Below are 25,830 nucleotides of genomic sequence, written 5' to 3'. Positions count from 1 at the left end.
AGGACTTGGACTCTTGCCTTGACCCCGACGTTTGAAGAACTATGTGAGTGGTATTTTTAATAAAGCTATGTTATAAAGTTTTGATAAAGCTTTGCTTTGTTTTGAAAAGTATTTGATCAAGCATGAATGATTCTCCCTATTTTGTGTATCAATTATTAACTTTGTTTTGGATGACATTCTTGGAAAGTCCCTTGTGTTGGAGGACTCTAAACTTTCGCAGTACAAGTTCTTTTCGTGATAGAGGACTTTAAGCCTTTGTAACATAGGTCCTTTTGTGCTAGAGGACTCTAAACTCTTTGTAGCACTCTTGTTTGAGATATCTCCCTTACCACCGACGGCCTTGTGCGGGTGGGTTCATTTAATCGATTCCGAGTTGATTATTCCCTTGTTTTGCCACTGACGGATTACCTCGAGGGTTTGTTGTTCGGTATGTTATCATTTTGTAATATGTTGATGCTAGTAAGCATCCTTTGGAGCTTCGAAGATTTGTTAGATGAACGTGGTTCATCCCTTGATTTGTCAAGTTTAACATGTTTTGTTTTGAAAGACTTCGGCTATTATTCATGCAAACCTTTATTACTTGTACCATTCACGGAGTATCCAAGCTCACCCTCTCTATATATATGTAGGTGATGAGCAGAACGGCGGCGACGCCTAGATGTGTTTTACAAGCTTGTTTTGGATTTATGTTATGTCAGCTTGACTTGTATTCATGTCGGCAATCTTGAAGATTATGCTTCTCGACCTGTAATACTTGTATTTTGCATATGTCGGCTTGAAAAGCCTTTTGATGAAGATGTAATATGTATTTTGTTTTATTAATCAACCGATTGAAAAAAAAAATCATATTATGTATGTCATTTCATTTGATCTATGCACAGCTCTTATGGACTAACTAGATTTGTATATATCGCTTCCGCACATGTTAGCTCCATATGTAATACTCTGATTATGTGTGAATTTTGAAAGATGGCCTTCGGTAATCTCAGATTACTGGCCATCACAGCACCATCCTGCTAGGGGCGGTTTGGGGTCGTGACACAATGTCACCAAGGACAAGGATAGGGAAGGGCAAGTTTATGTCCGAGACAAAGATAGACAGAAAGTTAATTGGATACAAGAGACCACTTCTGCTCTTTCACTGCCATCTCCTGCTTCTGATGAGAGTCTAGGTAACTTTGAATCTCTTGAGTCCATTGATCTTGATGTTCCTATTGCCAAGAGAACGGGTGTGAGATCTTGTACTCAACATCCTATCTCATGTTTTGTGTCCTACTCTCATTTGTCATCCTCATATAGAGCGTTTGTGTCAAATATTTTCTCTGTTAGCATTCCTAACCATTTTCACAATGCTCTTGCTACCTCTGAGTGGAAACTTGCCATGATTGAGGAAATGAAAGCACTTAGGAAGAATGGCACTTGGGAATTGACTGAGTTACCTATGGACAAATGACTTGTGGGATGCAAATGGGTGTATACTGTGAAACACAAAGCAGATGGTTCTATTAAGCGTTACAGGCAAGATTTGTAGCAAAGGGGTTCACTCAGACATATGGCATTGACTATCAGGAGACCTTTGAACCCATGGCTAAGATGAATTCAGTCAGAGTACTTCTCTCTGTAGCAGCTAATCTAGATTGCCCACTTCATCAGTTCGATGTCAAGAATGCCTTTTCTCCATGGTGACCTCGAAGAAGAGGTATATATGGGCATTCCTCCTAGTTTTGAGGATCATCAGACAAAAGGCAAAGTATGCAAGCTTTGGAAGTCATTATATGGTCTCAAACAGTCTCCAAGTGCTTGGTTTCAGAGATTCACTCAGTCTATGCTTAAATATGGCTTCAAACAAAGTCATGCAGATCACACCTTGTTTGTGAAACATTCCACACGTGGTAAGACTACAACACTTATTGTTTATGTAGATGATATAGTTCTTACGGGCGATGATAGTGAGGAAATACCTCTGTTGAAGAAATATTTAGCCAGTGAGTTTAAAATCAAAGACTTGGGAAGCTTGAAGTATTTTCTGGGAATTGAAGTTGCTCGCTCCAAGGATGGGATATTTATCTCACAGAGAAAATATGTGCTTGACCTGTCGAAGGAAACTGGGATGCTTAGCTGCAAGGCATGTGACACTCCACTGGAACCCAATCAGAAATTGGGGGATGATGAAGGAGGAGAAGTTGTTGATAGGGGGAGCTATCAGCGATTAGTGGGTAAGCTCATTTATCTATCTCACTCTCGTCCTGATATTGCTATTGCTGTCAGTGTGGTTAGCCAGTTTGTGCATGCTCCTTATCAGATTCATTCGAGGCTGTCATGGGAATCTTGAGGTACTTGAAGTCTGCTCCTGGTAAGGGTCTTTATTTTTCAAAGTATGATCATCTTCGTGTGGAAGCCTATACAGATGCTGACTGGGCTGGATCAGTAACTTATAGGAGATCGACTTCAGGGTATTGTACCTTAGTTGGAGGCAACCTAGTTACTTGGAGGAGTAAGAAACATAATGTGGTTGTCTGGTCAAGTGCAGAAGCTGAGTTTAGAGCTATGGCACAAGGGGTGTGTGAGCTTTTATGGATCAAGTTATTGTTAAGTGATCTAGGTATTGATCAGGAGGACTCCATGCGGTTATACTGTGATAATAAGGCCATTATCAACATCGCTCACAATCCGGTTCAACATGACAAGACAAAGCATGTTGAGATTGATCGCCACTTCATTAAGGAGAAACTTACTAGTGGCACCATTTATACTTCTTTTGTGCAGTCTGGTGAACAACTTGCTGACATTCTCACCAAGGGAGTTAGGAATAAATCATTTCATGACATATTAGGCAAGCTGGGCATGAGAAACATCTTCGCACTAGCTTGAGGGGGAGTGTTAGCATATTATATTATTATTTGGGTTATTAGTTTGTAATTATTCTATGCCGTAGGGCTGCCTTATAATTATTAATCTTCATTAATATAAATAGAAGATGATATCCTAATCATTCCCTAATCTAATGACTCTCTAAAATCATCATGTTTGACCAAGAAATGGTGGTTTGGGCTTTCGGGATTTTCGGGCTTTTAATAAAGCACTCCTTGCTGGCCAAGGGTGGAGATTAATAAAATATCCGAATTCCTTATCTGCAAAAATTATGAAAGGAATCTACTACCCCAACTCAGATTTTCGTCATGCAGTTAGGGGGCCGTGACCCTCATGCGCATCAGTAAGCCTGTTGCAAGGTAGAAAAGTTCTTAATGGTGAGCTTCGGTGGGATGTTTTAAACAGCAAATCGATTAATTTTCTGGAAGATCAATGGATCCCTTCAAAACCGGGGTTTCAAGTTTAGACGAAAAGTAACATTGGGGCAGAGGTGCAGAAGGTGAGTGAGGTGATTGCTACCGTTCGTAAAACATGGGATGAGGCAAAAATTAGAACTCTAGTTGCAGATGAGGATTGTGATGCCATTCTCTCCATCCCGGCTGCGGTGATGGAAGGAAATGACACTATTATGTGGCACCATGACTCAAAGGGCTGTTACACGGTGAGATTGGGGTATCAAGATATAGCGATCCCGGTTTTCCCTTTATTGTTTAAATGTAATCCGGACTCGGTTCCGTGGATGTGTTGTCGTCTTATTCTCGTTTCTATCCTTTACTTTTTGTATTTGAATCTTGGGGTGTGTTGGGCAGGTTTGAAATAGGTTGGTTGAGCTTAGAACCAAAAGTAGTTGCCCAGATTTTGACCTGTCCGCTCGAGCGGATCTTTTGACGCTCGAGCGGGGCCTTTTTGTTGCTTCTCTGCTGGAGCGGGGGTTTTGGCGCTCGAGCGGGAAAATCCATCTCCCAGTATTTCCTCTGCAGTGTTGGACGCTCGAGCAGGAGTTTGGACGCTCGGGCGTAAGTTTGGGTGTGACGCTCGAGCGGGGAGTTGGACGCTCGAGCAGGGAGTTGGTTCTGCAAAAGTTCTGGGAGCGTGTATCCGGAGCTCGAGCGGCGGTTTGGACGCTCGAGCGGGAGTTTGTGAGTGACGCTCGAGTGGGGGTTTCCACGCTCGAGCGGGGCGTCTGGTTAAACACTCCGAGATTCAACTTTTTAAATCACTTTTTCACATCCTTTCTCTCTCTTACTTTTTCAAACACACCATTGGAGAGCTTCTCTCTCTAAACCCTTACCTTCTCTCTAGGTATTGATCTAGTAGCAGTGATTTCCTCACCTTGGGCCTTTGTAAAAAGTTGTGTTGATCGTTGAGGGCTATCTTGGGATCCGAAAATTTCAGGATTTGGAGCAACTTTGTTTCTTCGTCTTCTTCGTTGGGTTTCATCTTTGAAGTAGGGATTCCTACTCATCTTTATGAGCTTTAACCTAAATATTGAGCTTTTGTTTAAATGGTTTGTTTTGGGGAAGTTAGGGTTTTGAAATGTACTATTTTGAAAAGAGGGGTTTTGTTTATTTGACTCATCCTTGTATGTTTTGGGTCTAAATTAGAGGTTGTTGATGTTGTTAGTATTATTTGGACCCTTGGGGTCAAGATTGAGAAAAGGGGGAGAAAGTCCTAAATTGTGCATAAATTAATTGGTATAATTAATTTGGGAAAGTTATGGATTTGTTAAATTGAGTTGAATATAATGATAGTGGTTCATTATGAGATGGAGTAGTGGAGTCGGATTAATAGATCGTTCAGTTTTGAAAATACGGATAATTTATCTGTTGGTGCTTTTACTATCTGTTTAGAAATAATTGCCTTGGGCTACCGGTGGAGGGTAGTTTTGATTATTGTAGACAATGCATAATGATTAGGCAAACTAAAACTAATCAATTGGATGTGTCATCGAATATGACGGTTGAAAGAATACATTAATTTTATGTATTGATTGATTGAACTTGTATATGATAATTGTTTATATACATTGCTTTGTGTGGGAGGAGATGGGGGATGTACTCCACGGTTTATTGGAAGATGGGGGATGGACCTCTAAACCGGAAATGGTTCGACGTTGATACAACACTACAATGTGTATCAGATGTGAAGTATAGAAGTGTTTCTATGTTTATTTGATGTAGCACTAAAATGTATATCATTTAGAAAGTATGGAAGTGTTTTGTTTGATTTGATACAGCACTAAAATGTGTATCATTTGTATTGACTGATTGAACTTGTATATAATAACTGCTTATATACATTGCTTTGTGTGGGAGGAGATGGGGGATGTACTCCACGGTTTATTGGAAGATGGGGGATGGACCTCTAAACCGGAAATGGTTCGACATTGATACAGCACTACAATGTGTATCAGATGTGAAGTATAGAAGTGTTTCTATGTTTATTTGATATAGCACTAAAATGTATATCATTTAGAAAGGATGGAAATGTCGTGTTTGACTGTGTTACAACACCAAAAATGTGTATCTATTATGAAATATGAAATGTTTAAAATGAGTTATTATCTCACCTGAAATAGAAGTACCATAGCCATGAGATGTGATCCCATTTAAAATGGTTGGCCTAGTTCTAAATTGTAATTATGAATTGAGAATTTAATAGGAAATGGAAATTGGAATAGAACATGGACATATTAGTCATGGGGTTAAATAGTGTTGTAAGTTGTGGTGTAAAAGTCAAACATTTATCAATTGCTGACATTTTAGTTGCCGTTCATACTATGTTTAGCATATCTCTACTGGGCATTGGCTCACCCTATATGGGACAATCATTTTCAGGTTCAGGTATTATGCTGCATACGAGATCTTAGCTTGGATGGTAGAGAGAGTTGAAGACTCTTCATTTGTTGATTTTGTTGTACTACGTGCATATCAAGCCAAGGGCTTATTCAGTATTCCGAGCTAGTACTTTTCTTTGTAACCCAAGTGTTAACTTCAAAAGCTGTAAGCCCATAGGGCATATACTTGATGTTAACTTGTAATACATTTGTAGGAAGTACTCTGATGGAAAGTAATTATGCTTATTTCTCTTGTTTCTTTTATATTGTTGCATGTCAAGAATGATGGGTTTTATGTATTATGTTGAGGGCGTTACAAAGAAGTGGTGAAACAAGCTCATGTAGGGACTAATTTACCGGGCTCTTCTTCGGATTGGTCTGAGAAGGAATGGAAATTTGCATGGAATTTGAATTTGCCTCCAAAACTTAGACACTTTTTGTGGAGGATTTATCATAACGCCTTGGCAACAAAACATAATTTATGGTGTAGGCATGTGCTAATTCCCGCTCTTTGCCCTGTGTGTCTATCAGCTGTGGAGTCGGTGGAACACCTTTTATTCGAATGTGAATGGGCTAAAAGAGTCTGGTTTGGCAGTGGGCTGGGCTTCAGATGTGATGAACTTAACTTGAGAACGGTTCGATCTTGGTTTGGTAATCTCTTTGCCTCCTTGGGTGCAACGAGTTGGGGCAGGACAGTGATCTGCTCAATGGTTTGGATGGCTTGGAGCATTTGGAAGGCAATAAATGATTACCTTTTCAACCAATGCCTTGTGAATCCAATCGAGTGATTGCTAAGGCCAAAAGAGAGGAAGCTGAATTTTGGGCGGCATGCGAGGTGGACTCTGCCTTTGTAGAAATAGCAACAGGGGCACAGGGTCATGAGCCTCATTGGGTTTCTCCTTCAAGAGGGAAATGGAAATTTAATTGCAATGCGGCAACTGACTTAAGTAGAGGCGGGGGGGCTGTTGCAATACTTCTTAGGGACGAGAAGGGCTATCTAGTGGATGGCATCGCTGCAAAAATTCAGTTGGCAACAGCAATACAAGGTGAAGCATCTGCAGTGCGACTTGCTTGCGCCATGGCCCGTGCTCTTAATTGTGCAAATGTGGAGATTGAGAGTGATTACAAAAATGTCATTCAACTGTGTGTGTCAGAGGGGGTTCCTCCGTGGGACATTTGTGCTGTGATGAATGATATTCGGTCAATGGCCAGCAGCTGGGGGTTTGGCTTTTACATGGTGCCCCAGAGTTAGGAACAGGGCTGCACATTGGATAGCTTCTGCTTGTTTGCATGTTGGGTTTCCCAGCCTCCTATGGCTTTTGTTGGGTGCCTTTAGCTCAATTTTGTGTAATTGAAGCTTTTCTTGATCCAAAAAAAAAGTGTTATAGTCTTAATATCAGTTTAGGAATGTAGGATTAGGTGTAAAATCAATTTAACCATGGACTACCAGATTTTTCATGTTCATAAAAAAAAAAATAATGTAAATTCATTGAGATCTTAAATTTCTTATGGCTTCTACATGTTTGGGATTTTTTTTTCCAATAAAAAGATGGATAAGTGGATTTTTTTCCTAACAGGAATCACATATATTTTGGGCTCAACAAGATGATTTAGGGCAGTGGATTCAATTGTTGAATTCTTTCTTGGGTTTCAAAATCGAATTTTTTTTTTTTATCTTACATGTAATACTCTGAGCAGTGTTAAATCGCTTTGCATGTGTTTGCTATTACCCTGACAACAACCAACATGACATCTATTATTACAAGAAGTAGGTTTACAATTCATTGATTTAAAAGTTCATAGTTTGAGCAAGGTTTATAACTTAATTTAGATGGAGCAGTTTAATTCACGATGAACACATTTGATTTCTTATTGTGTGTTTTTTTGTATTGGGCAGATCAAAATCATTTTGTTGTTTCATTTATTTATTTTTTATTATTTTTTTTTTTTTTGCTTTTGTTTGGTATGAAATATCATTACAAGAAGTGGGCTTAGAATTCATTGATTTAAAAGTTCATAGTTTGGGGAAGGTTTATAATGTAATTTAGATGGAGTAGTTTAATCACAATGAACAAATTCTTGGAAGTGTTTGGGTTTGGGCTTATCAAAGTAATTTTGGTTGATAACATCATCCTTCATCTTACATCTCTACATGTAAAGGCCATTGCATTTTGCTTTTCTTTTTCTTTATTTTGTTTATGTTTATGTTTTTGTTTTTGTAAGGTTCCTATGATTAGAATTATTTGCCATTTTGTGATTTTTAATTTACAAGTGTGGTGTGAGCACTTTGAGGTTGATGAATGAGTTATAGCTATAAAAGGTAAATTCACAAGTTAATTATAGTTGGAGTTTTTATTTAGTTGATTTTAGCCCTTATTCTCTCTCTTTCAATTTGTCTATTTGGATACAATCCTCTTAAAGTACAAAAAGTAAAAATTGCACCTATATATATATATATATATATATATATTTCCAATAATGACAAATTTCAGCTGCATAGGTGCAATTATTCTTTCCTTTGTCATTTTCATTTGACTAAAGACTATATGTGTGTTTTTAAATTTTGTCATGGACCATTATTGATTGATAACTGAGAGTGCTATGTTGATTTCTAATGTTAAGTATCTATATTATCTTTCTCAATTGCTCCCTTGGGTTCAGAAAGCTGCTATCAAGAAGATGGATATGCAAGCTTCAAAGGAATTCCTTAGGTGCCGTTTAGTAACACTTACGTTTTCAGTTTTTTGTTTATATTTATAAAAATTTAAAAAACTTAAATAAAAACTTGTTTGGTAAATTTTTGATTTATAAATCAGTGGTCTCAGTTTATAAATTTGGCCAAAAAATGTAAATTCAAAAAAAGTGTTTCCGTTTTTAGTTTTCAGGTTTTTTTTTTTTTTTTTACCACCCAATACTAGCCACCACCCACCACCATTTTCCACCACCGTCTTCCGCCACCACCACCCACCCACCCACCCACCCGCCCGCCCGCCACCATCACCCACCACCACCACCACCACCACTCACCACCCACCACCCACCCTTCGCCACCACCACCACCCACCTACCATCCACCCGCTACCACCCGCCACTACCATCCAACCCCCGCCACCACCACTCATCACCCACCTGCCACCACCATCCACCACCTGCCACCACCAGCCACCCACCATCACCTGCCACCACCAGCCACCTACCATCACCAGCCACCACCAGCCACCAGCCACCTGCCACCCATCCACTACCCACCACCCACTATAGCATAACCACTACCGCCACCACTACCACCATCACCCACCACCCACCCGCCACCACCACCTACCACCCACCACCACTACCACTACCACCCACTCGCTACCACTCGCCACTGTCACCCACCCACCCACCACCACCACTACCCGTCACCTACCCGCCACCACCCGTCATTCGCCACCCACCTGCCACCACCACCCACCACCCGCTACCGCCGCCACCTACTCGCTACCACCCACCATCCGCTACCGTCACTCACCCAACCACCATCACCACCCGCCACCTACCCGCCACCACCCATCACCACCCGCCATCCGCCACCCACTTGCCACCACCACCTGCCACCACCACCCACTCGCTACCTTCCACCACCCGCCACCGTCACCCACCCAACCACCATCACTACCCGCCACCCGCCTACCACCACCGCCTACCGCTCGCCACCCACCACCTACCACCACCACCACCACCAACTCGCTACCACCCACCACCCGCCACCCGCCACCACCCATCATCCGCCACCCACCTACCACCACCACCCGCCACCACCACCACCACCCGCCACCCACCACCACCACCCACTCGCTACCACCCGTCACCGTCACCCACCCACCCACCACCACCGCCTACCCGCCACCACCCGCTACCCACCACCCACCGTCACCACTTTCCACCACCGTCTTCCGCCGCCACTTTCCACCACTTGCCATTTCTCTCTCTTTTTTATTTTTTTAAATTTTTTAAAACATTTTGTCAATTACCAAATGCGTTTGTAGTTTATGTTTTTCTAAAAATAAACAAAAAATAAACAAAAACCAGTTTATAAAATTTTTGTAAATATAAACTGAAAACGTAAACGTTACCAAACAGACCCTTACTGAACTGAAAGTACAGTCACATGTTCATCATCTAAACCTGGTAGTACTCTTATCTATCTTGTTCGTAAATATATGCACATGCATTTTATTGTATTTAATATGGACTTTGCTAACATTTAGGACCTAGAGTAATTGGACTTGATTCCATTTTTGGGAATCCTTTTTATTTTTAATACTCCAGAATTTAGTATCATATTAAGGTAATTTGATGACGAATATATTATTGCGCCATTTAGTAATAGTTAGAGTCCTTCGGCTTTAGATGGAGTTGGACTTGCTATGTTTTTTCTTTGTTGGCTGCTTGTACCCAACCACCATTGTACACACACTAAGCAAAATGATATTAGGCTTTTTTAGTAACTTTTTGGCTTTTTGGCTAAAATGTGATGTAAAAAAATTAGTGTTTGGGATGACTTTTTGACTTTTTACGAAAAGATATGCAAAAAGTAGAGAGAAAATGGAATCTTTGACTCTTTGGTATGGGTTGTTAGCTTTTTGGTTTTTTTAGTTACTTTTTGACTTTTTTAGTAAAAAAGCCACTTACCAAACGAGGTCTTAGTCTACAACGCAACCTTCACTTTGATCAACTCACATAACACATCAAACTGGGTTTGAACTCCATTAAACACACACTCATTGGTTATTGCTTTGGTGCTTTGTGGACTGCTCTAACTCATAAAACAAGACACTTGATCTGTGCAAATAAGTCACCAGGTCATGGACTGAGTACACACTAGGGAAAATGATATTAAATCAAAACATAGTTAATAGAAGCTGTGTTTGGATTTTTAGGTGTTTGGACAATTGAACAATTGATTTTATCAACACCATTCTCTTTCTTCTTGTGGTTGAAATGAAAAAATATGGGCTGGACCTTGGAGCCTTGGCTTGATAGTTGCAAGTGGGATATCTATTAATTTTTTATTTTTGTTTTTAAATAACAAAAAAATGTGTAAGTTTATTCATATGCTTCTAACGGCTTCTGAACTAATTTGTGTTATTTTTATTTAGGTCAAAAATTGCTTGGAGAGATGTGAAATATGATCAAAGAAAACGGAACATTCAAGAACTTTGAGTTTTCTTTGAGTGTTTTTTTTTTTTTTTTCATTTTTTAATTAGATTTTTATTGTGTAATTAAAGTAAAAAACCTTTTTATTCTTTAACTTTCATTGTATATATTTTTCCAACATTCGACTTTCATTTATGAAATATATGAGATTATTAGTTATTCATATGTGGTCAATGTTGTGATTCGAAGGAATTTTGTGTGCAAATAATATTGATTATATTTTAGATATTAGTTATGTCCAAATTTTAATCATGGTTTATATACCTGATTGATAGTCACATTTTGTGGTTGGACTTTTTATATCACATGCATTAACCATGATGAGAAATGCATATAACCGTGATCTTATCTTATTATTAATCACGGATTATTTAAGTTCAATCTTAGGTTTTATTGGTTATTAATCACACTAAAAATTCGTGATCTAAATATTTATTATTACGGTCAAAACTCGTGGTGGAATTATCTTTTAATGAAGGTCAAAAAGTGTGACCGAAAATGAACCTTAACAATCACACTCTCAAAGATCACACATTGACTAAATAAAAAATCCGTGATTAAAAAACATACATCACACTTCAAATCCGTGATCTATTTATGATTTTGTAGTAGTGTGGGTAGGGGTTCAAAGAAGTTGGGGGTCCAAAGAAATTAGGTAGGTGCTTATAGTTTCTTTGCTCTTTCAAGTTTCATTAGTTTTTTATAGACAAAATTAACCTCCAAACAATGATTGTTCGGCATTTATAATTGTTTATAAAATAGTGTAGCCATCCTCTTAACATTTGTTTTGATACTCCATGGTTTGTCCTTGTTAACAGGACAATGCATAGATAATTGTATAATAACAGTGAGCAAGCATGGCATGTTTTCTAGTGTGAGATTTCAAATGAGCTTATTCTTTTCCAGTCAAAAAATATCAATTGAAAACAATCCAATTTTCTTAATATGGAAAATTATATTCTTATAGGTTTTTGTATAGAATGGAATATATGACTATTAACTAGAAATATAAGACAGTAACATTTTTTAAACATTTAATCCATTTTAATGAACTTTTTGCTGTAAAGTAATAATATCAACACTTATCAGATTATTCTGTATTAATTTCTTTTGTACAATTTTTTTATTTGTATAACATTATTCTAAAAATATTAGCCACCACCATGCCTCTGTGGGTAATCTAACATACTATTAATGGTGATTCAAATAATCAATAATGCTTTTGTCTGCTTGAACTGCATGAATTATGTTAGTAACCAACCTTGAATGCGTTTATATTTATTCCCTTGACATCTCATTTTTGCTTTTTGATAATTAAATTACAGGACAATGAAGCTTGATGCTTGTCAAAACTGTGAGAAATGGTGGAACAACACTCATTCAAAGAAGGAAGAGGATTACGATTGTACTTTTATCTTCCCACATTATTTCCCCTTTAGTCCATATATATGAGAATGGTGATGTAATGCACTTGTGTGATTTGAGTTCATGTAACCATAAAAGGGTAAAGAATACCATGCAACTAAATAATGGAAACTTGATAATAAATAAATAAATAAACAAAACAAAACAAAAAACAACAAGAATTGCAGCCACAAGATTAATATTACCATAATATTCTCAAAATACAACATAATTAGGCACGTCGGCCCGTTTGTTTGGAGTTATAGAGAGGGATTGGGATTGATAGTGATGTGAGATTCACTATCTTTGTGCTTGTTTTGGAAGATGGAGAGGGGATTCGGATGGGCCTCCAGTATTTAGTATTACAAAAATAGTTCGCCGAACTAGTTTATTTATTTATTTTTTTTACATGTTTGGCCTTTTTTTTTTGAACATTAATGTTTAATTTTTTGTATTTTTTGTTAAGTAAAAATCATTGTTTTATTTGTTTTATTTTTTTATGAAATTTATTTATTTATTTTTATTTTTTACATGTTGAGCATTTTTATTTATTTTTTAACATTAATGTTTAATGTTTTTTGTATTTTTTTATTATTTTATATTTATTTTATACAAAAATAATTTAACAATCCCTACACCAACAACTATCATCAAAACAAACACAATTTTACTTAATCTCTTCACTGTCAATTCTCTCATTAACAATCCCCTCACTATAAATTTTTTCTATTATACTTCTAAAAACAAATAGGCCGTAGTTTAAAAGTTCAGGACTTTTTAAAAATAAATAAATATAAGTAAATTAAGCAAGGTCTTAATGGTTGCACATGCATTATTTTTTGAACCAGCCCAAAAAAAGTAAAGAAAATAGGGAAGATTTTTGGTGCATAAATTAAACTACGGTAAATTACACTTTGTACCGTTATACTTTGCACCAAATCTTATTTTGGTCTATATATATAAAATTATGACAGTCAACCTTTTATACTTCTGATCAAAGTCCACTTTAGTCTTTACGCTTGAAATTGTGATGGTCAACCCTTGTACTTTTGGTCAAATCTAATTTTGGTCCCTATACAAATCCCATTTCTATTACTCAATTATTTGAATCTTTAACAGAATCTAATTATGTTATAAGAATGTGATTACGGTATGAGAGTAAGAAAAAAAAATCATTTATATTTTTCACCAATATACATTTATCCCAAAGTTTATATCAAAATATGACTGTATTATGCTAAAATAAAGTGTAGATTGTAAACAATTAAGAAAATGAACTAGGATTTTGCATGAATTAGAATCAGGAAACTCTATTTTTCATGGTAACACAGTTTTCTATCTTCTTTCTTTCTCTTTGATTTCTTTGTTGCATTTTTTTTTTTTAATTTCAAAAGTTCTACTTTCTTACATTTTTGTCCTAATTTTTACTATATGAACATATATATATATATATATATATATTATGTAACTCTCATATGCTTATCACGTAAGACAATGTATTAGTGGAAAACATGATTTTCTTCTTTTACTCTTGTTTCGTAATCCCATTTTTTCACATGACTGATTTTGTTAAAGATTTAAAAATGAAATTACAGAAGAGGGACATTAACACTTATATAGGAATCAAAGTGGGATTTGAATAAAAGTGTAAGAGATTAACTATTATGATCTCATATGTAGGTACCAAAGTGAGATTTGACCAGAAGTGTATGGATTAAAATGAAATTTAGTGTAAAGTATAGAGATGAAAAGTATAATTTACCCATACTATTAATATCTAAAGTTTAAACCAAGTATGATTTTAATTTTCGTAATTTTATTTTGAATAATTTACCTGTTATATTTTGAATTTTGTCACAATATTGTCCCGTTAGAATTTTGGACGTGCAAAACTATAACTACCTCAATGAAACCTATAAATATACTATATTTTTTTTTAATTATATTCTGTTTTTTTTTTTTTTTTTTTGCATGGATTTTTTTTTTTCATTTAAAATATTAAGAAAATGTAATGGCAAGGACGAAAGTGAAATTTTGCTCAAATAAAAGGGAACCAATCATGTAATTTTACCCATTTTTGGTTTGATGAGATCTGATGGTAATGCAATGGTGGCAATATGGTCGTTCGACGATTGCGGTGGTTCAATGATAGCTAAATCAAATCTGGGTTACGGTCATGGCAGCGGCAGGACGGTGTACAATGGTGGCTGGATGATGGTCGACAATGGTTGCATGGTGGTCGTAGTGGCGGCAGCAGATGAGCTGTTGTTGGTTGGTGGCTCTCTGTAATCGTGATGGAGAAAAGGAAGAAGGTAATAAAATGGGGAAAAATGGAGAGGGATTGGTTTATCATTGTTTCAGTCTAAACACAGACCAAACAGTGTAAGATTTTGGGGAAATTCTATCTTCTGCCCGTAATTATAAGTGGATAAATCAAAATAGAATTGTGGTTTAAAAAAAAGGGGGCAAATTATATCGGTTCCTTTATTTTGAACGAAATTTACTTTGGTCATCATAATTTTAATTTGAATAATTTAATTTCTGCACTTTAAATTTTATTGTAATGTGATCTATTTATCATGTGTTGTTAACATTTGAATAAAAACAAAAATAATGTGTAAAACCAAACAGATCAAAGTGAAATTTCAAACAAACTAAAGGGACCACGGGTCTTTGGTCACATTAGTTTTACACATGGTCTCTTTATTTTGAAATTTTTATAATAAATGATGGAGGAATCACATTTGTAACAAAATTAAAAGTATATAGATCAAATTATTTAAATTAAAATTAAGAAAACCAAAGTGATATGAATGTAATTTAGCCTATATATATATATATATTTAGAATCGCAAGTGTAATTAACCCAAAATAGCATGTAATCTCCTCCTCCAAGTCTTGTGCAAAATGCACCGGAGCTCATTAGTTTCCAATAGTTTAGTGCGTCTCTTATGTTTTGCACAAATAATCTCTAATGTTTTAAATGTTTCAATTTAATCGTCAATTTATTAATTTTTGTCACTAAATAGTCTTTACGTTAGTTTTTGCCTGTAATTGATAACAAAAGTGAGAACATTTTTATCAAATCACCTATGACACTAAATAAGTTAGGGATTAAATTGACACAATTGAAAACATTGGGAAGCAAAATGAAACTAATCACACATTTTGAGATTTTTTTTCTTGTTTTGCTGCTGTTTAAATATAATTTGATGGAAATGCCCGTACTTCCATTATTAATTTTAAATGGAAACACAGGTAGAAACCTTTACTACAAAATTAATAGATTGGAAATCAAATTGACGCATTTAAAATATCAATGAACAAAATGATACAAGACACATACTAAGGAAAATGTAATTAACCCAACTCAAAAATGAAGTAAAATGTGCATGATTGATGTTATGTACTAAGAAAAAATATTAAAAACATATATAAATTTTGAATTCGTGGTGTAGATTTAAATTTGGTGTAATATGAATCACACTCAAAATAAATCATGTCTATACATTTCAAATTCTAACACTTTTTTTGAATGGGAGAGTCTACAATGTATAGTTAGCTCAACCAATGTGAAAGTATTATAAAGACAAAAGTATTACATTGATCTATTATTAATCTCTTCCAGAAAGGAGATTATAAAGACAAAAGTATTACATTCCAATTGATTACCTCATAAATTCATCTCTTTCAATGTATTTCAAACCCTAAAAGAGTGTCTTTGATGAAATGCAATTTAGATGCAACATCATTAATCTCCATTCTTTCTATAGGCAAATCTGAAGAACAATTGACTCCAATTTCAAGTATCAAATTCAAGCACTCCACAATCTTTTCACTCCTTATGAAGTTTTCTTCTTCTTCTCTTTCGGTCTTAAAAAGTATTGGGTCTGAAATCTCTGATACACTGCCAGGCAAAGCCTCTTTGACAAAGTTATGGAGGCTTAAACCATCTTTAAATATTTCATCTGTGGGTCTCTTCCCAGTAAACATTTCTAACACGAGGATACCAAAACTGTATATATCACCATATGCCGAGACCTCACTTCCCATGCCATATTCTGCAAGCAAAATGCATTTGTAAAGGGCAAAACAAAATATTGGATATAAAAGACAGAAATGCTTCATAAATAGAAAAAGTCAAAGAACTATGCATAGAAAAATAATGTGTTGCCCAAATCACACATGCAATTTTCTTTACACTTTTTAGTGCACGAAACAATTAAGAATAAATGAAAGCATATTCACCTGGAGCAGTATAACCTATTGTTCCCCTTATGCCAATAGATCTTGTTTCACTTGTAGACAAGTCATGGGTGGCATGGTCTGCAAAGAATTTTGCTAATCCAAAATCACCTACATGCCCAGTCATATCTTTGTCCAGAAGAATGTTGCTTGGCTTAAGATCGCAGTGGACTACTGGTGTTTGACCATGGTTGTGGAGATAATTTAGTGCACAAACAATATCAATGACAATATTTAGTCTTTGAAAAAGATTTAACTTCCTAATCTCTTCATTTGATAAATCTTCATTGGGATTTGGATGTAACCACTCCTCAAGGCTCCCATTGACCATGAACTCATAAATAAGGGCCTTGAAGTCATGACCCTGATAATCTACTGTCGAACATGCTGTTACCACTTTGACAAGATTTCGATGTCTGATGTTTCTCAAGGCCTCACATTCGGATACAAAACTCTTCAAAGCTCCATGTCGCAAAAGGTTGAGTACCTTCACAGCAACAATTCTTCCATCAATAACTCCTTTGTACACAGACCCGAAACTACCAACACCGATTAAATTGAAAGATGAGAAGCCATCAGTGGCTTTAACAAGAGTTTGGTAAGACACCCTCAAGAGTGAATTTTTTGATGAATCTGAAGGAGTATCTTTTCTTCTATTTTTGAACTGGCAAAGATAGAGAACACATCCCATGAGAGCTAGTCCTACAAGCCCAAAGGGTATAGAGAGTGCTAAAGTTAAGGCACTGTTTGATCTCCTATTTTCATCCACTTTGAAGTTGCATTTAGGTAGCTTCAATTCAGCTACCCCCCCACAGAGCTTACTGTTTCCCACTACTGATATTTTACTTGCATTACTAAATACACCTTGTGTTGGTACTACACCTTCAAAATTATTAAAAGACAAATTCAAATTTTGCAACAAAATAAAGCTCTTCAAGTACACTGGAATTTCACCAGACAAACTATTATTCGCAAGATCCAACTCATTAAGGCCTCTCAAGAAACTCAACGAAGAAGGAATGGTTCCGTTGAAAAAGTTGTTCCCCAAACGTAGCATTTCCAGGCTTGTGCAGCTACCCAGAGTGCTCGGAATTTCACCTGATAAGAGGTTCTTAGAGACATCCAAGTAACCAAGGTTTATCAACTTTGCAACTTCCATGGGAAGAAAACCACTCAATTGGTTTTGGGATAGGTCTAGATATATAGATAAGGATGAGATAGAAACAACTTGTTTTGGTATGGTACCATTAAGGTTGTTTTGAGAAAGAAACAACTTTTGCAAATTACTACAATTCCCTAGGCTCGGAGGAATGTTTCCCTGAAAATTATTTAGTCCTAAAGCAAGTTTACTTAACAAACTCAGATTTCCTAGGGAAGATGGAATGTTACCAGACAATGAATTGTCGAGGAGATTCAATTCGTGCAGATTTGCAAGCTTTCCAATCCCACTTGGAATAGTACCGGTGAGTTGATTAACCTGCATATACAAACTCTGCAAGCCAACAAGATTTACAATCCCGGGTGGAATGCTTCCGAATATCTGATTGTTGTCTAAACTCAAAAGTTTAAGATTGCTCGAGAGATTACCGATGGATTCTGGAATCTTGCAGCGAAAATTGTTTAGGCCCACGTTCAAATACTGTAAATTTGTAGCATTGATCAAAGAGTAGATAAAGTTCAAGTCATCAGCTTCCCTGCAACCAAGCTGATTGTCCCCCATGGTTAGCCACTTGAGGTTTTGCAGCCTTGCTAAATTAGGAACCTTTCCAGTAAGATTGTTTTGATCCAGTTCGAGTTCATAAAGTTTAGATGCATTCGATATTGAAACTGGAATTGATCCTGTAAACTGGTTTCCAGAAATGCCGAAGAATTCAAGATTGGGAAGAGTGGTTCCCAAGTCCCAGGGAAGACTTCCCTGAATTTGGTTAACAATGACAGTAAAACTTGTGAGAGAAGAGTGGTTGAAGAGCGACGCAGGGATGACGCCGGACAACCTGTTTATGCCGAGTGCGAGTATCTGAAGATTCTTCAATCGCTCAAAACCATCAGGAAAGCTGCCGTCAAAGTAGTTACTCTCTAAAAACAGGTTGCGAAGAGATGACAAATTCGTGAAAGGAGAGATACCCCCTCTAAGATTGTTGGCCTCTATATTTACTATTGCGAGCTTCGACAAGGATCCCAGCTCCACGGGAACTTCTCCTACCAATCCATTGTCTGAAAAATTGATGTAAATGAGGTTAGCACAACGAGATATATTTACAGGAATTTGGCCACCAATTAAATTGTTGCTCAGCTGCAAAATCTGCAGCCTTGGCAAACGGCCTATTTCCGGGGGAATTTCATTGCCAAAGCTATTGTTCTGAAGCAGTAATTCCCTCAGAAAGCTTAAATTCCCAAGGTGTGGTGATATCGATCCCACCAGTTCCCGGGACTGTAAGTCCAAGGCCGTGACCCTCTGATGCCTGCGGCCACATGTAATGCCTTGCCATTGGCAGAAGTGGATAGAGTTATTCCAGGAGCTCAAACCATGCAGTGGGTCCTCAACTATTTTGGCCTTAATTGCTAGCAATGAAAGTCGGTCGGTCTCGTTCCCCATTAGCCCGGAGCTGGATGTGGTAGCAGTAAAGCCAGAGTTGAGAATGCTCAAACAAGATAAGAGTATTAGATGAATATGCAAATTGTGTACTAGCCAGGACATGCTCAAGCTTAATCTTGGAAGCCCCATTGAATTGAGCAAAGAAATGTATGGCTGTGTTTTGGTGAATTACCTTTTTATGCCAATTATATTGCATGGCCGGCTGATGAGCATGCCGGCAAAACGGCCACTTCGACCCGCTAGATTTGGACTTATAAAATTTAACCCAGTTTTTTATTTTCATTTTTTTATTAAATACAGAGCCCCAACACTAAACTCAAAAACAAAACTGCTTTTATTAGTAGAGGACCCCAATTACTTTACTTATTAAGTCCGAAAATAAAATTATTTTTTGTTAGTGGAGAGCCCAAAGTAATTGATTTTACTTTAACAAACTTATGTTCAATTCAATTCACCATTTTAAAATTGAACTTTCTTAGGTCCTGATATTCTCTCTAGATGCCTTCAGATTTTGTATTGTTTCAACTTCTATTTCAATTGTTTGTTAACTTTACTTAAATATTAAAATCTCTAGAATTTGAATAGATTTTTGCTTGTTGACTTCCGGATATATTGGATTGTTTATTTAATTATACTTCCTAGAAATTATTTATCTATATATGAAAAAGAAAAAAAAATAGTAGAATTAATTCATTCTCAATAAAGAGCTTTCGATTTAATTTTGCAATTAAAAATGCAAGAACAATAATGTTTAAGTGATGTTGTGGTACAAATAGTTCAATTTTACTTTGACGTTATAACCGTAGATTTTTGTGTAATATTTTCTTTGTGCATGTCTAAATGGTTAAAAAAAAAACAGTACTAGATTTTATTTTTTAAAATTTTTATAATAATTTTTTTAATTAATTTTATCTTTTTATGTAATGTATAAAAATATTAAGACTCCATATGGACTCTGAACACTCAGGACCGGCCTAGCACTTTAGTAATAATTATGAATATTTTTAATTTGTATCATTCATAAAGAACAAAGCAAAGAGACCCAAACATGTTATCATATATTTTTTTAATTAGAAAATGTGAATTTCAATAATTATTTGAAAGTGAGGTGGTTGGGAGTTACGGAGAAGAAAAATTATTAATCAACATCTTTAATTTAAAAAAAAAAAAAAACTCGTACCACTGGAGTGACATGTAATATGTGTGTCCCTATTTTTTTTTATTACTATTTATTGTTTTTATTTATTTAAATTGCACACGTATGCCGCTATATATTGTGATATTAGTACTTTTTTATTAATTTGAATTGCACACACAACTATGTATATATATATATTGATTTGGAAAACGATAAAAGTTGAAGATAAGGTTATATTTGTCTTTGTAATTGTATTTCAACTTCGGTTCCGTTTGCCAACAGCTCCATGAATGGTAAATCAATTTGCCTCTAATTAGACGGCTGATGTAAAAAACTCTTAATTTGGTAATAATAAAAATATTTAAAGTAATTTTTTATTTTGATATACTTTTAATTTAAAATTTTCAACCAATCATGCTTGAATGGGTTCAAGCCGGCCCATATACTATTTAAAGTCATTTACCAAACTTTGCCCCTCCGGATTGGGCTTATGCTTTATTTCTGAATCCATCCAAAAACAATATATAAAATTTCAAATCCAGCCACATAGCCCAGATATTGTTTAATATAAATATCTTTTTCGTATTTTAAAATAAGTTATAATTAATTTAATTATTTGTGTGTCTCTTTAACCTATTCCAACAAAACTAGTAGTTCACATATTATAAATAATTGTTCACATAATTTATGCTAATAAAAATAAAAACAAAAACAAAAAATATAAATATATATTGTATGTGGCTCTTTAATTTATTTAAAAATATATATATTGTATAATATAGTTTGTGAGCAGGCCGAACTGACTTGACTTGAAACAATCTTTCCCAACACGACGCATTCTATAATTGAGTTTTAACTTGGCTCTATGGGTCTAAATCATAATCCAACCCTTATAAATCATAAACGGGATTAGCGAATCATCAAGCCTTATCGTAATCCCGCCATTCCTGATCCAATCAAATAAATCACATGGTACATTAAAAATAAATAAATAAATAAAATGGATCACATCCCGTGATATAAACATACCACCATGGTCGGACCTTATTATTATAAGAGCATTTTCATTAAGCTAGATAATTTTTTATTATATTTTAATTTTTTTTTATTATTATTTTGGCTATACATTTTTTAATACATTCCCCACCAAACGCGTTCATAAGAGTGAAACTTGTGAATAGAGTAAGTCTGTTCTACCTTTTAATTTTTGTAGCTCTTGAACTTGTTTAACGGATTCCCATTATCTCAGAAGAGTTATGATGAGGCCAAAAAGTTTCAGAAAATCATTTGTACGAAGAAAAAAAAAATTAAAAAAATATTGGGAATCTTGCACCTAAGAGCATCTCCAATGGAGTTGCCAAAAGAGCTGCTAAAATTATAATTTGGTAAGAGTAACATAAAAGGTGTTTCCAATGCCTGTTATTCTTTTTGCCAAATATAACAGATGCCATTTCTATTGTCAAATTTGACAAGAAGAATAGCAGGTACCAAACATGCCACATCATCAAAGACCAACAGATTTTTGGCTCCAAATCAGTTGAAAAAACATAATCAATTTACCAGGAAAACCTCCCAAAATCTTTGATTTTTTTTTTTTGTGTGCAAAATTCACCATTTTTTATCATAGAATGTTCACCATTTGTTTATTTTTGCAGAGTTCACCAAAATTGAGAAGAAAAAAAAATAGAATTCCCAAAAACAAATTTACCCACAATTTTAGAATGATCATTCAAAAACTAGTTTCACAAATTCACAAATTTTACAAATTTTAGTCAAGAACAAATCACAAATTTCAGAATGAATTTAGAAGAAAAATACCTGAATTCCAGTATGATTGATGAACTTGTTCTTCATTTCAACCTCCATCGACCTCTAGGGCTTGTTCCATCGAACTTCGCGATCGGTGGTGTTCCAAACAATGGTATTCCATGTAAGATAAATTTTCAGAACATAAAACCTTAGAGTTTGGATCATGTATCATGTGTATTAGCAAGAAAACAAAACAAAAGCGTACCTGATTCCATCGTAATGGTTAAACGGAAGCGTGATTGTCAATAACACCTTTTGTATTGCCTTTGTTATTGCCTTCTAATCCTTTCCTTTTGGTGCCTTTAGTTTCTCCTTGAGAGGATATCGAAGAAGTTGGCAGTTCTTTTCTTATCAGGCAGGATTAGGGACCATAACAACTTAAAGTTAAAATAGGTTTTCAAAAAACAAAACTGTGTGGCAGTTTCTATGAAAACCAACTTAACCAATTTTGTTTTAATTTCTATTTCTACCCCTCATAGAAATAGAAATTACTCAACTAGTATCTACACATTAGGTCCATGACACATATACCCTTAAGCCTATTAACTAAATTGAATCACTTAAATTGTAGGCTTCTTATAAATGATAACACTACATTTAAATATGTGGTCCCATTGAGACATTATCTAACAATCTCCCACTGGACCACATATGTAACCTGACAAATGTGCTTAACTTTAGTGAGCTCAGAAATTTGTTATCATGACCTGAGGGTATCCAAACAATCTTGTCCATTAACTATATTGATATAGGATCAAAGCGGTCTTCGTTACATTAATCGTAACTCGACCCACCAATGGTCACGTATACCAATACACCTAAACGACATAGATCAATCATGGATGCGTAGCATGGAAATTACATGTAATGTGATCCATACATGCCTATTTCCAACTGGTCCTACTTAACTTTATTGAGATCAATACTTCACAATACGTAACAGAATGTAATAAACTGAATACTTCATTTCTGCAGAAATTAATCTAATTACATAGATAAAACTCAAGGCTGACATAAAACAGTAATGTAAATACAAACTCCCACTAAACCAAAATGTTCTCAAATAGAACAACACCCATATGAGCAGTGTGCTCATGAAAGACCTTAGGTGGTAGTCCTTTCGTAAGTGGATCCGCTATCATGGAGTTTGTCCCAATGTGCTCTATGGAAATCTGTCCACTCTGCACTCTTTCTTTTACAACTAGGAACTTGATATCAATATGCTTTGATTTTGTCGAGCTCCTATTGTTATTGGAATATAAAACTGCAGACTTATTGTCACAGTATAACTTAAGTGGTCTTTCAATGCCTTCCAAAATACGCAACCCAATGACAAAATTCCGCAGCCATATCCCTTGGTTTGATGCCTCATAGCATGCTACAAACTCTGCGGCCATGGTGGATGAAGCTATGAGCGTCTGCTTTGCAGACCTCTAAGAAATTACTCCGCCAGCCAACAGATAAATATAGCCTGATGTGGATTTCCTACTGTCTTGGCATCCAGCAAAATCAGAGTCGGAATACCCAGTGATCTCTAACTTATCCGACCTCCTATATGTGAGCATATATTCCTTTGTTCTCTGTAAATACCGCATAACTCGCTTGGCTGCTTTCCAATGATCCATGCTAGGATTACTTAAATATCTGCCTAACATGCCAACTATGAACGCAATATCCGGGCGCGTACATACTTGGGCATACATTAGACTCCCTACAGCCGAGGCATAAGGAATCTTCTGCATTTCTTGAATTTCAATACTGTTTTTCGGGCATTGGCTGAGACTAAACTTGTCTCCCTTAGCAACCGGGGTTTCACCTGATTTACAATTTTGCATGCCAAATCTATTGAGTACTTTTTCGATATAACTCCTTTGTGATAATCCCAGAATACCCCGAGAACGATCGCGGACTATTTCGATTCCTAATACAAAGGAAGCATCACCAAGATCTTTCATTTCAAAATTCTTAGGTAGAAATCTCTTGGTGTCATGCAATAAGTTTATATCGTTTGTGGCAAGCAATATATCATCAACATATAAAACCAAAAATATGTATTTACTCCCACTGAACTTGTGATACACACATTCATCAACAACATTAGTTTCAAAATCATACGAAGTGAGAACTTGATGAAATTTGAAGTACCACTGACGAGAAGCTTGTTTGAGTCCATAGATGGATTTAGTCAATTTGCAAACCATATTCTTTGGGTCTCCCGACACAAAGTTTTCTGGCTGCACCATATAAATTGTTTCTTTAATGTCACCATTAAGAAATGTTGTTTTAACATCCATCTGATGCAACTCAAGATCAAAATATGCAACAAACGTCATAATTGTCCTAAAAGAATCTTTTGTAGAAACCGGAGAAAAAGTTTCTTTAAAGTCAATTCCTTCCTTTTGAGTAAAGCCTTTGGCTACAAGACGTGCTTTATACCTCTCCACATTACCATTTGAATCCCTTTTGGTTTTAAATATCCATTTACAACCTACGGGCTTCGCACCAACTGGTAATGGGACAAGTTTCCAAACTTTATTGTCTTGCATAGACTTATATTCTTCATTCATGGCTTCTATCCATTTATGAGAGTTGGAACTTTCCATGGCTTGATGATAGTTGATTGGGTCATCTTTCGACATTCCATTTTCTACCTCATGTTCCTGGAGATAAACAAGATAATCATCCGAAATCGCAAATCTCCTTTCTCTTGTGGATCGCCTTAGTGGCACAGGTTCTTGAGGTTGAGGTTGTAGAGTTTGTTCCTCAGGAACAATTACCTCATCTTGAATGAGGGGTTGAACTATATTGTCTTGAACAACATTGTCTGGTTGAGGATCCGAAGTTACTTCTCAAGCAATGACAGGTATAGGAACCTGTAATTGGTCAAAAGTAGTAATAGGAAGTGGGATTACTCCTGCTTCCTCCTCAAAGACAATGTCTCTAACTGGATTTCTCCCCCCAAACTCAACATTCTCAAAAAATGTTACAATTCCCGTCTCAAATATTGACCTATTTGTGGGATCATAAAACTTGTAACCCCGTGATCGTTCGGCATAGCCAATAAAGTAGCTGCTAACAGTTTTAGAGTCCAATTTTCTTTCATGAGGTTTATAAGACCTCGCCTCAGCAGGACACCCCCACACATGCAAGTGTTTTAGACTAGGCTTTCGCCCAACCCAAAGCTCATAAGGTGTTTTTGCAGCTGCTTTAGTTGGCACCCGATTTAAGATATAAGTTGCTGTCTTTAGAGCCTCACCCCAGAGGGACTCTGGTAAAGTAGAATGACTGATCATACTTCTTACCATATCCTTAAGAGTCCGATTTCGTCTCTCAGATACACCATTCATGCTAGGTGATCCTAGCATGGTGTATTGTGGGACGATTCCACATTCCTCCAGGTATTTTGCAAACGGTCCTGGACGTTGTTCACCTGATCCATCATATCTGTCATAGTATTCACCACCACGGTCAGACCTGACACTTTTTATCCGTTTGTTAAGTTGTAACTCAACTTCGGCCTTAAATTTTTTGAATACGTCCAAAGACTGTGATTTCTCATGGATAAGAAATAGATACCCATATCTGGAATAGTCGTCTATGAATGTGATAAAATATTGTTGACCATTCCAAGACGCCAAAGGAAATGGCTCACAGATGTCCGTATGAATTAATTCTAAGACATCTGTAGTCCTATGGGCACCATATTTCTTCATTTTGGTCTGTTTTCCCTTG

General features: G+C 36.1%; 1 protein-coding gene across 2 annotated transcripts; it reads right to left on the bottom strand.

The window, feature by feature from the left end:
* Positions 1 to 15,930: 15,930 nt before the first annotated feature.
* On the bottom strand, positions 15,931 to 22,193 carry LOC114272705 (receptor kinase-like protein Xa21). 2 transcript variants are annotated; one of them, XM_082876461.1, is made up of 2 exons: positions 16,559 to 19,348; positions 15,931 to 16,371 (listed from the first exon to the last, which is right to left on the bottom strand). In XM_082876461.1, exons 1-2 carry the CDS (start codon positions 19,278 to 19,280, stop codon positions 16,001 to 16,003), a joined length of 3,093 nt encoding a protein of 1,030 aa, XP_082732587.1. In that variant the 5' UTR covers positions 19,281 to 19,348; the 3' UTR covers positions 15,931 to 16,000. The 2 variants fall into 2 exon arrangements, 1 of the variants encoding a protein (XP_082732587.1); XR_014333893.1 differs by lacking the exon at positions 16,559 to 19,348 and adding an exon at positions 22,108 to 22,193 and having other exon boundaries at positions 16,241 to 16,371.
* Between the last annotated feature and the right edge of the window lie 3,637 nt (positions 22,194 to 25,830).

This window comes from Camellia sinensis, chromosome 1 (assembly GCF_055761805.1).
Source record: "Camellia sinensis isolate YWXY chromosome 1, ASM5576180v1, whole genome shotgun sequence".
Taxonomy (NCBI): Eukaryota; Viridiplantae; Streptophyta; class Magnoliopsida; order Ericales; family Theaceae; genus Camellia; species Camellia sinensis.
The sequence above is the reverse complement of the archived record's forward strand: the minus strand, read 5'-3'. Positions and strand labels throughout refer to the sequence as shown.

What these genes read in the sequence shown, in the direction of transcription:
- LOC114272705 (XM_082876461.1), bottom strand. Translation starts at nt 19,280, where the DNA reads ATGGGGCTTCCAAGATTAAGCTTGAGCATGTCCTGGCTAGTACACAAT. An exon ending in AATAGGTTATACTGCTCCAG is followed by an intron (nt 16,372 to 16,558) that starts GTGAATATGCTT and finishes TTTTGCTTGCAG; the next exon opens with AATATGGCATGGGAAGTGAG.